The sequence below is a fragment of the Hipposideros armiger genome, unplaced genomic scaffold (genome assembly GCF_001890085.2).
Source record: "Hipposideros armiger isolate ML-2016 unplaced genomic scaffold, ASM189008v1 scaffold_645, whole genome shotgun sequence".
Taxonomy (NCBI): domain Eukaryota; kingdom Metazoa; phylum Chordata; class Mammalia; order Chiroptera; family Hipposideridae; genus Hipposideros; species Hipposideros armiger.
Window position 1 is genome coordinate 911100 of NW_017731995.1, and position 12119 is coordinate 923218.

General features: G+C 37.9%; 1 protein-coding gene across 1 annotated transcript in view; it reads right to left on the reverse strand.

Annotated features, from left to right (window-relative positions):
- The window catches only part of POT1 (protection of telomeres 1), an 84576-nt gene that overhangs the window by 10189 nt on the left and 62268 nt on the right, over positions 1 to 12119 (reverse strand). Inside the window, exons 12-15 of the mRNA XM_019625919.1 lie at positions 10831 to 10838; positions 8576 to 8632; positions 6208 to 6364; positions 3683 to 3888 (exon numbers count right to left, since the gene is read on the reverse strand). Of these exons, the coding sequence (XP_019481464.1) occupies positions 3683 to 3888; positions 6208 to 6364; positions 8576 to 8632; positions 10831 to 10838 (428 nt within the window). The remainder of the gene's footprint in view (positions 1 to 3682; positions 3889 to 6207; positions 6365 to 8575; positions 8633 to 10830; positions 10839 to 12119) is intronic.

Sequence of the window (12119 nt, forward strand, 5' to 3'; positions counted from 1 at the left end):
AAAGCAAAAAGAACATTAGCAAAAACTGTCAAACCCAACTTTTTCAGGACTCCAGAAATCAACCAAATGCCTGCACAACAATCCAATAATACACTTTTTTTCCATAAAAACTGGATACATTTTGGTACGAACAGCAAGCTTTGTAGTGTTTGAACTTAATTTGGCTCCCATCCCTCTTTCTGCAACTCTGAAATAGCTGGAAGCCATGTCAAGCTGCAGTTAAACCCTAGCCTCCGGTTAGGGTTATAATATTCAGAAATATAATAAAATAAAAATGTTACATTTTGATGAAACCCTTTAAAATTTTAAAGTGCTTTCACATACACTTTCATTAAAAAGCTCTGTAAGGTAAGAAAAACAAATACCATATGATATCACCTATATGTGAAATCTACAGAACAAAATAAAACAGAAACAGACTCATAGATAGAGAACAAACTTATGGTTGCTGGGTGGAAGAGGGATGGGGGTGGAAAAGGTGAAGACATCAAGAAGTACAAATTGGTAGTTATGAAACAGTCATGGGGATATAAAGTACAGCATAGGGAATACAGTCAACAATATTGCATCAACTATGTATAGTGCCAGGTGAGTACCAGACTTATGGGGAGGTGGGGGGGAAATCACATTGTAATTTATATAAATGTCTAACCACTATGCTGTACACCTGAAACTAATATAAAATAATACTGAATGTTAAGTGTAATTGAAAATTTATTTAAAGTGTCCGTTAAAAAAAAAAAAGCTCTGGGGCCGGCCGAGTGGCGCGATGGTTAAGAACTGGCTTGGGACGCCAGAGGGCCCCGGTTCGGATTCCATATATGAGGGCCAGTGACACTGCCCTCTACAGCTAAGATGCTGAACAACGGCTCAACCTGGAGCTGGGCTGCTGTGAGTTGCTGGCGACGGCATAGGCTGCAGCCCCTGTGGCAGTGGGTTGCCATGGGCTACTGTGTGTAGCCAGCAGCCAGCGTGAGCGGCCAGCAGCCGCAGTGAGCGGCCATCCAGAAGCCGGCGACTGATCTGCCTCGCCCGGGAAGAGCGCAATGATGGTGCCAGCTTGGGCCAGTGAAGCAACGTCCTCCACAACTAGACTGAAGAACGAAACGACAGCAACTTGTCTGTTCCCCTTCCCCCAACTCCCCACCGCTGTTCCCATCTCCTCAATTCCCCAATAAAAATCTTAAAAAAAAAAAAGCTCTGGGGACAACCGAGTGGCTCGTTGGTTAAAAGTTGGCTTGGGAGCGTGAGCTCTGAGTAGTAGGGCCGCCGGTTCGGATCCCACATGGGCCAGTGATGCTGCGCCCTCTACAGCTAAGATGGTGAACAATAGTTTGACCTGGAGCTGGGCTGCCGTAAGTTGCCAGAGTCAGCGTAGGCTGCAGTGGGCTGCCGTCCAATTGCCGGCGACCAATCTGCCTCAGTCGGAAAGAGCGTAATATCACAATACCAACATGGGCCAGTGAAGCGACGTCCTCCACAACTAGACTGAAGAACAAAACGACAGCAACTTGTCTGTTCCCCTTCTCTGATTGCTCAGCTCAGGCCGGGAATAGAACCGCTGTTGCTCAGAGCTCAAACTCTTGAGTGAGCTCTTAACCAACTGAGCCACTCGGCCAGCCCCTCCATAACAAATCTTTTAACAACGACAAAAAAGTTCTGTAAGATGAAATGTTACTTATTTGGATGTACTTATTTATTCAGTAAATATTTGCTGAGAGCCAGTTACATGGCAGATGCACTACTCTAGGTGCTGAAGATATTGTACATCGATTAAAATGAACATTATCCTGTCTTTCGAGAGCTTACATTCTGATAAGGAAGCAAATCTATAAACAGACAGATATAACACCAATATAATACCAGAACAGAAGTGCTCTTTTGGAAGTTCATAAAGTACGTGATAAGCACCACTCCAATCTGCCTGGTGAATCAGAAAAGGCGCTCGGTACATGCAGGTGGTCATGAAATAATCCCCAGGAACTGCTGAATACAGGGAATGATTGGCTTTACTTCTGAAGATGTACTGGCTCAGAAACTGTCAGGAGAACAGCAATGGGATGGCCGAAAGGCAGAGGAAATGCACTGGGTTTTGGAATTGCCACCAGGGCAATATGGCTCGGTAGGCTGGGAATGGAGGCACGCAGGAGATGCGACTAACAGCCTGTGGGATGAGTGCGAATGAGAGGGGACTGAGAGCTTCAAGGGGCTTCTTTAGTCAAGCTTCCTGGGGGCCCTCAAGGCCCGAGTGGCTTCAGCACAGAACTCAGTGGGAGGCGGAGTAACACAGGGGGACCCGGGGAGAAGGTATGCATGACATCATCTTAGTTGGGCCTACAAGGACAGTTCTTACTGAATCTCTTAAGCCGTGGCTCTATTTTATTTTTACAGCCTACAAACACTCCATTTTTTCTTGTATGAATGTGTGTGTGTGTCTGTGTTTCTGTTTTTACATCAGTCTCCTGGTACAAATTAAAATATTGCTAATAGAGTAAGAGATCACATTTCACTCGTGAAAGTAGCCAAGTCTGTTAAAGTGTGAGTACATGATGATGAGGGAAGGAGAACAAATAATCTCATATGCTGCTAAAGCACATGCAGACTCGGATAACTTCACTAGAAACTGGGCAACATTTACTTCATTACTTGTGCCCATAATGACATTTCATCCAGAGGGAGATAAAGTTCATTACAGAGTTACTATGTTAAAAAACAGGGACACTTAATTTCTCTGTGCTTCAGTTTTTCGCATGCATAAAAACAGCTTATAATAGCACCAACTGCATAGAAGTGCTGTGATGATTAAATAAATTCATACACAGAAATTAATTAAAATAGTTCCTGGTATACTATAAATGTATTCAAACAAGAGATGTTCATGGACATGATACCAATGTTTATACACATGTGTATTCTTATACAGACATATTTTCTAAAAAGACTATGGATTACTTTTACAAACAGGAAAATGTCAGCAATAAAAATGACCATGACCCATTGTCATAAAGATCATCCCTTTATAAAATGAAACTAAAGATTTCTGTAATGCAAATTAAAAAGGGTGTTTTCCTTTTATTATGGAATATTAATAAAGAAAAGTCCCAACGAAAATAATGAAACATTAAATTTGGCTTGGAAAAAATATGTGGTAGATATATTAGATAAATACTAGATAAAAATAAGACAAAAGTAGAAAAGCAATGAAAAAATAAATGACTCGGTTTCATTTTTTCAAAACGTCGTTATTTTTCCTTGTTTCCAGGGTCCCTTCCTTGATTTAGATATTGACACATGACTTTCCTTGTACTTTCATGAAGCAACAGTGACACCCAGAGGCCAAGATAACAGCAACTGGACACAGCAAGCAGCCTCTGGATTGTTATTCAGCTCGATAATTAGCTTGGATCTGGTTAGGGTCATACACAGGAATCCAGCAAGATGAACACATGTAAAACGCTTGAGTTTAATGTATCATTTCAAAATGTCATTCAGATAAATTTACATGTGTGTATGTATATATTTGAATCTAATTGTTACAGATAATATATTCTGTTTTATGAAATTTAAATTAACACTATTTTGACTTTATATATCCTAGGTTGCCCCTAAAATATATTTAACAATTAGAGAAAGACGTAAGAAAAAGCTGGAATCTAATAAGATAGTGACTTAAATATCTTACCTTCTATCAAAATCAGGCAGTCATTTGAAACTGGGAGAATACCATTATTTTTCATAAAATGAATAGCTACTTTTCGTCCTCCTTGGTATTTAGTGGTCCACATTTTTGAATCATATAATAATGTATTTTGTAGTTTGGTATCTGGGGTTTTACTTTCACCGTTTCGCAAAATTATCTCCAATTCACCCTCATGTGGAACTTCTTGCCTAAAACCATCAACAACGCAACAACACAAAATAATCGGCATAAGCTTGGAAATTCAAATTCTACAAATTATCCAGTTAAAAAAATTGTTTATATGCTGATGAGCCAGCTATATATATATATATATATATATATATATATATATATATTTTTTTTAAACATTTTTATTGGGGAACTGGGGGGATGGGAACAGTGCTGGGGAATTGGGGGAAGGGGAACAGACAAGTTGCTGTCCTTTGTTCTTCTCAATCTAGTTGTGGAGGATGTTGCTTCACTGGCCCAAGTTGGCACCATCACTGCGCTCTTCCTGGGCGAGGCAGATTGGTTGCTGGCTTCTGGACGGCCGCTCACTGCGGCTGCTGGCCGCTCACGCTGGCTTCTGGCTACACACGGTAGCCCATGGCAACCCACTGCAGCAGGGGCTGCAGCCTACGCCATCGCTGGCGACTCACGGCAGCCCAGCTCCAGGTTGAGCTATTGTTCAGCATCTTAGCTGTGGAGGGCAGTGTCACTGGCCCTTATATGTGGGATCCGAACCGGGGCCCTCTGGCGTCCCAAGCCAGTTCTTAACCATCGCGCCACTCGGCCGACCCCAGCTACTTATTTTTAAAATAGGGAGATAATTCACTTTGCAGATTAAATGACTCTGATTCAATATAAAGATATTTGATGCTACTTCATGGCTAGGCAGATTCATATCATAATTACATGAACCACAGGAACTTCCTTGCCTGGTTTTGATGCCAAGGTTACATATAATTGTTTCTGGCACCAGTCTGTTCTCCTCTGTAAGGAATGCTCAACTTCCCACGGGGAAGAGAAAATGCAGCTGTCCAGCCTTTGCTCCATTTAAATACCCACTTACCATCTTAAGTAATCTCACTTTCTTAGGGTACCTACTTTACAAATCAATATTCCTTTCAATTCCTTTTAATCTAGAATAATAATTTTAGAAAGTCATATGGTAAAGCATGATAGAGTAGAAACGGAAAGATCTAGACTCAAAAGGTCTATGTTCTCGTCATGGTTCTGACACCAACCATCTGTGTACCTGTAGGTAACACCTCTTAACCTTTCTGAGGTCATTTCGTTATTTGTTTAAGAAATTATCATAGACTGTGGTTCTGTTGTTACAGAATTTGACAAACTATAATTTGATAGTACTTCAAGAATTATCTAAACTCTGCATTTATATTTTAATTCCAACTACCATTTCAAGCTCAAATAGGTAAAAGACAGTCCCCATTTTATTTAAGATCTTATGATCAAAAATTTCCACAAACAAGACCAGCCGAATGGCGCACTGGTTAAGAGTGGGCTTGGGACACCAGCTCTGAGCAGCAGGCCCCCAGTTCGGATCCCACATGAGGGCCAGTGACACTGCACCCTCTACAGCTAAGATGGTGAACAACAGCTTGACTTAGAGCTGGGCTGCCGTGAGTCGTGGGGCTGGCTGGCAGCCAGCGTGAGCTGTTTTGAGCGGCCATCCAATGGCTGGCAACCGATCTGCCTCACCTGGAAAGAGTGCAATGATCACAATAAAAACATGGGCCAGTGAAGTGACGCCCTTCACAACTAGACTGAAGAACAAAAGGACAGCAACTTATCTGTTCCCCTCCCCCAATTCCCCAATAAAATCTTAAAAAAAAAAATCTCCACAAACAGTATTATACTTATATTTAAGAAGGGGATATGTGTGTATTACTGTACACCGAACCTACACAAACAATATGTAAATATATAAATATAATGAAGGTATGTCTGTGTGTATATACACATGTGGAGTGTGTGTGTGTATATGTATGTGTATATATGTGTATCTATGTATATATACACACACGTAATATAGAGGGACGATAGTCAATTGCATAAAAAAGGAGGGGGATTAAAAATAATTTTCAGAATATGTCTTGAGCTAATAAGTACACAATCATTGTATTATAAATTTATTTACATATTTATAAAATAACTGATGTTTTGAATAAAGACTGGCACTAAGGAATTCTCAATTACTATTGTAATAATTAAGCAGGACAGAAATATTTCCAACAAGGCTTTCTATATCACTTAATGAAAAATTTCAACTAACCTTTTCTCTTTAAGAATTTTAGTCAATAATGGCTTAGTCTTAAAAATAGTTTTTTTTGTGACAAATGAGAAAGTCTCACCAAATATTTTCAGTTTATTATTTGTTTGCATTTATCAGAGTTAGTAAATTCAATTGAAATTTACTCATTTCCAGGACTTAACAGTTACGTGTATAAACATAAATATACCAATATTATGAAGTGAAAACTTGCTTTATTATGGAAAATACTTACAGCGAATGACATTTAGGACAATGAAGTTTCACAGACTGAAAGAGTCTTTTGGGCTCATACGACCTCAATTTTGCTCGGATGCGATATTGTTGAGGAGCTTTTTGTTTTGAAATAGTACCTAGTTGGCTGTTCTCCAAATACTGATGATCTGTAAGTACTATAAAGAATTTTTAGATTAAGGTAGAATAATCTACAAGAATAATAAGCATATTCTTGACATGAATCCCCCTGAACCAAATATGTACAATAAAATCTAAGTTGTATTGTCAACCTTATTAACATTTTGCCACGTTTATCATCTCCATTTGTCTCTCTACACACACACACACACACACACACACACACACACACACACACACACACCACACACACACACACACCTTACAGACACATAATTCATATACATATGTGTATATGTGTATATAGGAACCATTTGAGACTAATTTCCACACATAACACTCCTTTATCCCTAAATATTTCACACTGTGTATTTCACAAAAACAAGAAATTTCACTGACATAACATAGTGCGATTTTCAACATCAGAACATTTAACATTGATGTAATATTATCACTGAATCAACAGACATTCAAATTTCTCCAACTGTCCCCATCATGTTCTTATTTAGCATTTTATTTTTGGGCTGAGGGTCCAAACCTGAAGCACGCAATGCATTCACTTTTCCTGGCTCTTTACACTCCTTTAACATAGGTTAACGGTTCCTCAGCCTTTTCTAACACTGATAAATTTGAGAAGAGAGCATTTCTTTTTCTCAAGATCAGATGCAAATTATGCATTTGGGCAGGAATACTGTATTCGCATAAGCCATACTGAGGGCTTCCTGTGCATCACATCACCAGGCAGGCGGATCAGTGTTTTCAAGCCTGGGGAGGGTGACACTACTCAGTTAGCGAAGGTGGTGTTCAACAGGTTTCTCCACTATATACTTACTTTCTCCCTTTTAACTATTAAGAAAGTACTTGGGAAAATAAAAATATCCCAATCTTACACTTAACATTTAGGACCCCCCAGTTTAGGGCACACAGGTGACTCACAACTAAATGAATTATTAGCATCATGGTTGCAAAATAGTGGTTTTTCCTAACTTCATCATTCCTTGTCCATTTATTAGTTGCCATTAAATTTTAATAAGAGCTTTCCATTCAACTTCATTTATTTGCTTTGTTGTTTTATTTACTATCTATTGGGTTGTCGGAAAAGTCATGACACATTTTTGCAATGAAAAACAAAGAAAAAATACATTATGACTTTTCCGATAACCTAATACATGGGATAATAGATTCCTACTTCATTCAATAAGTTCTGTTCCAACACCAGTCTTTTTTATTTTGATGCTCAAATTGTACCAGACTAGGCATGTTTCATCATTAACTGAGAATTTCTTTTCTCTCTGGCACAAGGTATTCCAGACTCACTTTGGAATTCTCTTGTCCCAATCCCGGAATGTTCTATTTCTCCAAGGAGCCCTGATTCCTGTTAAGGCGGAATATTATTTGTAAACCAAGATCTGTGAACTAAGTGTGTTCACTGCTACTGGGCGCCATTGCTTCCACGCCCGTTCGTTGACAGAGGTAGGGCATATGTGCACACATGTGCACACCTGTACTACACACATCGTGACCTACAAATAGATGCACGAACACGCATGCGAGTAAATACAGATACACCAATAATACACACCTATATCTATTTCTGTATCTATCTATAACACCATGAGTACATACTGACTGAAACCTCCAATTCCAACACAATACGACTGGTTTCTTCCTTCTAGCCTTCCCCCATTTCATGGTTACATACCCTTTCTCCAATAATGAGAAACGCATTTTATAACAGCATATTACAGAACATCATTTAATAGACTTGTCCTTAAAAATACTTTTTTCTTAAAATTTTTTTTTAATTTTAGCTGCAGTAACAGAAGGAGGGCACGTGACAGATTTACTATCTTTGCTAACATTCAAGTTTTGGGGCATATTGTAAGGAGCTCTTTTATGGACACACTGCTAAGTGCATGATGTGAACTGACTGAAATTAATGCCATAGAAGACAGTTTACATTCTCAAACTACAAATAAGCCCCACTGTACTGTCAAAACGTCTACTCATATGTTCCATAAACCTTACAGATACATGACTTAAAATCCATATTTAATGTAAAAACATGTCTTTCTGGGTTCCATTTTATGCCAGCTAGGATGAGGAATAGGAATAAGATATAGATATATTTTTGCTCTCATGGATGTCTGATCTCAATATTAGATAGGAATGAATTTGTTGATAAGCATAAGGACACGCTTTATATTATGCTATTCTGCTCGGATTTCAAAAATGAAACATGGTCTTACTTGTAGCTGATAATTGTTGACATCTTTCTACCTCATATAGTGATACTGATTCAGGACCTATAGAAAGGAGAAGGAAAAGGAATTATACAGTTTTAAAATCTGTTAAAAATTCAATGTGGTATTCAAAACTATAAAACATTGCTGAGAGAAATAGAAAAAAATCTAAACAAACAGTGAAATATGCCATATTCATGAATTGGAAGGCACAATATTGGTAAGATATAAATTCTCCCCAAATTGATCCATAGATTCAGTGCAATCCTAATCAAAATTGCAGAGGCTTAATTGTAGAAAGAGAGAAGCAGATTCTATCACTTAGGTGGAAATCACAAAGAATCTAGAATCTAATCTTGAAAAAGAACAAAACTAGAGTACTTACACTACATGATTTAAAGACTTATTATAAAGCTATACTAATGAAGTCTATATGGTGCTGACATAAAGACTGACCAACATATGAATAAAATTAAATAGAAAGCCCAGAAACCCCCATTTACATGATCATCTGATTTTTAATAAAGGCAGCAAAGCAATCCAAAGGGAAAGCACAACTCTATTCAGCAAAATGGTGCTGCAACAACTTGAAATTAGTATTAAAAAAATGCTTACTTCATAATATTACTAAGTGTTGAACAGAAAGCCCAGAAATAAACCCACATATCTACCCATTTGATTTTTCACAAAGACATCAAAGCCATCTTACATAAAAAAGAAAAATGGTGCTAAAACAACTGAAAATTCATATTTAAAAAAAAGTCTACCTCATACCATCCTACTAGCATAAAAAGGAACGAACTGTTGATATGTGCAACAATGTAGATGAATATCAAAAACATACAGTATATACAAAACATATAATGTATTAATCCATTTATTTGAAGGTCTAGAACAGGTACAGCCAATCTATGGTGGAAAAAAATCAGAACTTCTGGAAAAAACTTCTGGGGCGGGGTGGGTGACGAGGACTGACTACGAAGGAGCATGAGGGAGTTTTCTGTGCAATGTTCTACATTTTAAGCGGGGTTCAGGTTACACAAATTAGTCACAACTCATGAAACAGTACACTTAAGTTGTCCATTTCATTGCATATAATTTTACCTCAAAAATAAATAAGAATCCTAAACAAATACTAAACTCTAGTTAATGATGTTCATTCTGAAATCTTTAGGAGGTATACTAATGTCTGCAACTTACTTGGAATGCATGAAAATTAAGATGGATTGATAGATTAAGAGGTAGATGACAGAGCACACGGAGTACAATGTTACTTGGAGAAAGAGGTACTGGGTATATGATGGCTGTTTACTGCATAACTATTTCAATTTTTCTGCATGTTTCAAAGTTTTTATTCTTTTCGAAAAATATATTGTGAAGGAAATAGAGGGAAAGATGAATAAAATCATAAACTTACTAACTTCAATTGGATGACTTGCTGCTCACCATAAAATAGGATTTTACTTTCACAAGAGAGCAAAAACAGTGAACACAGCAATAAGTTTTAATAATGCTTTCTAAAATGAAGAATTTAAGACTTGAAAAAGTATCCATATTTTGTAATTACTTTAGCTTACATTCTATTATGTATAATAGTACATTATGTTTTTATAATTTATGGGGCATCGCATACAAACATGTATTCCTTGTCCTTCTTACTGAGCATGACCAATAAATAACGTAAGAATTCACAGCAAGGGAGCTTGAATGGACATGTTAAACTGGCAGAGCATAATTTCAATGAATCTGATTACTTAATATTTGCCATTCTGCATTATGTGAAAATAATGGCAAAAGCCTTAGAAGTCCTCAAATAATGAGAAAATCTGTGTAAAATATACACACGGTCTCCCGTAAACCGATAAGAAAAAAGATCAAGCTCCCAATAGAAAATCAGATAAAGGGTAAGAGCAAACAACTCAAAGATGGAGTTAAAAAGAGCTGATAAATACATAAGAATTTTAAGTTTCTAAGTTCTCAGAGAAATTAAATGAAATAGCACCTTATACCTTCCAAACTGTCAAAAATTACACCTCCACTTTGAAGGTCACTGTGTCAGGGAAGGACACTCTCCTACACGGCTGTGAGCACACGAACCCTACGACACTTTGACATATAATCTGGCATCATCTATGAAGCTGAGAAATATGCTTAACCTTTTATCCATCAACCCCACTGTTAGACGTTTATTTTAGAGAAATAAAAGCACAACAGCATGACTGTTCAGGATGTTTATCAAAGCAACAAAAATGGGAAATAACCTGAATGTCTAGCAAAGGGAAAATAGCTGAATTAACAATGTTAGATACATATAATAAAATGTAATGCAACTATTAAAAGAATGAGCTTGAGGGCCGGCCGAGTGGCGCGCTGGTTAAGACTTGGCTTGGGACGCCAGCTCTGGGCAGCAGGGCCCCAGGTCGGATCCCACATGAGGGCCAGTGACGCTGCCCTCTACAGCTAAGATGGTGAACAACAGCTTGACCTGGAGCTGGGCTGCTGTGAGGCGATGGCAATGGCGTAGGCTGCAGTGGGGCTGGCCGGCAGCTGGCGTGAGCTTATGTGAGCTGCCGTGAGCCGCCATAAGCGGCTGTCCGATGGCCGGCAAGCGACTGCCTCAGCCATTAAGAGTGCAACGATCACAATACCAACATGGGCTAGTGAAGCGACGTCCTCCACAACTAGACTGAAGAACAAAACGACAGCAACTTGTCTGTTCCCCTTCCCCGATTCCCCAGTGCTTTTCCCTCCCCCAATTCCCCAATAAAATCTTTAGAAAAAAAAAAGAATGAGTTTGAGCTATATGAATTATCCCAGGAAGAAGTCTATGATAAAGCAGCTGGTACAGTATGGTTCCATGTTTGTAAAAATTTTAAACAGAGGAGAAAGTCGTATTTGTTTATATATTAGTATATACAATATATGTATGTATTTGTATAAACATGAGGGTTTTGAAATGAAGGGTTTGAAGGAATCACACTAAACTGTTAACATTAACTCCGGGAGTGGGCTTAAAGGCATGGGGAACCTATGTAACTTGATATTATAACTTGTATTACTTTTGTAATTTAAAAATAATTCTAAAATCCTTTTAAAAGGAGAAAAGAGATTTCAAAAAGTGTAATTACAGACGAGATTGGTGCGTTCAGGATGGTATGGCCATAAAGACTCCACCAAAAAAACTATTAGAAACAACAAACAAATGCAGAAAAGTTTCAGGATACAAAATCAATGTGCAAAAAATCCATTGTGTTCCTATATACTAACAATGAAATTTCAGAAAAAATGAAAAAAAACAATTCCTTTTGCAATTTCAACAAAAATGATAAAATAACTAGGAATAAATGTAACAAAGGATGTGAAGGACTCATTCATACCCTGAAACTACAAGACATTATTAAAAGAAATTGATGAAGACACAAAGAAATGGAAAAATATTCCATGTTCATGGATTGGAAGAATCAACATAGTTAAAATGGCCATGTTACCCAAAGCAATACACAGATTTAATGCAATCCCCATTAAAATCCTGGCTTTTTTTTTTTTTTTT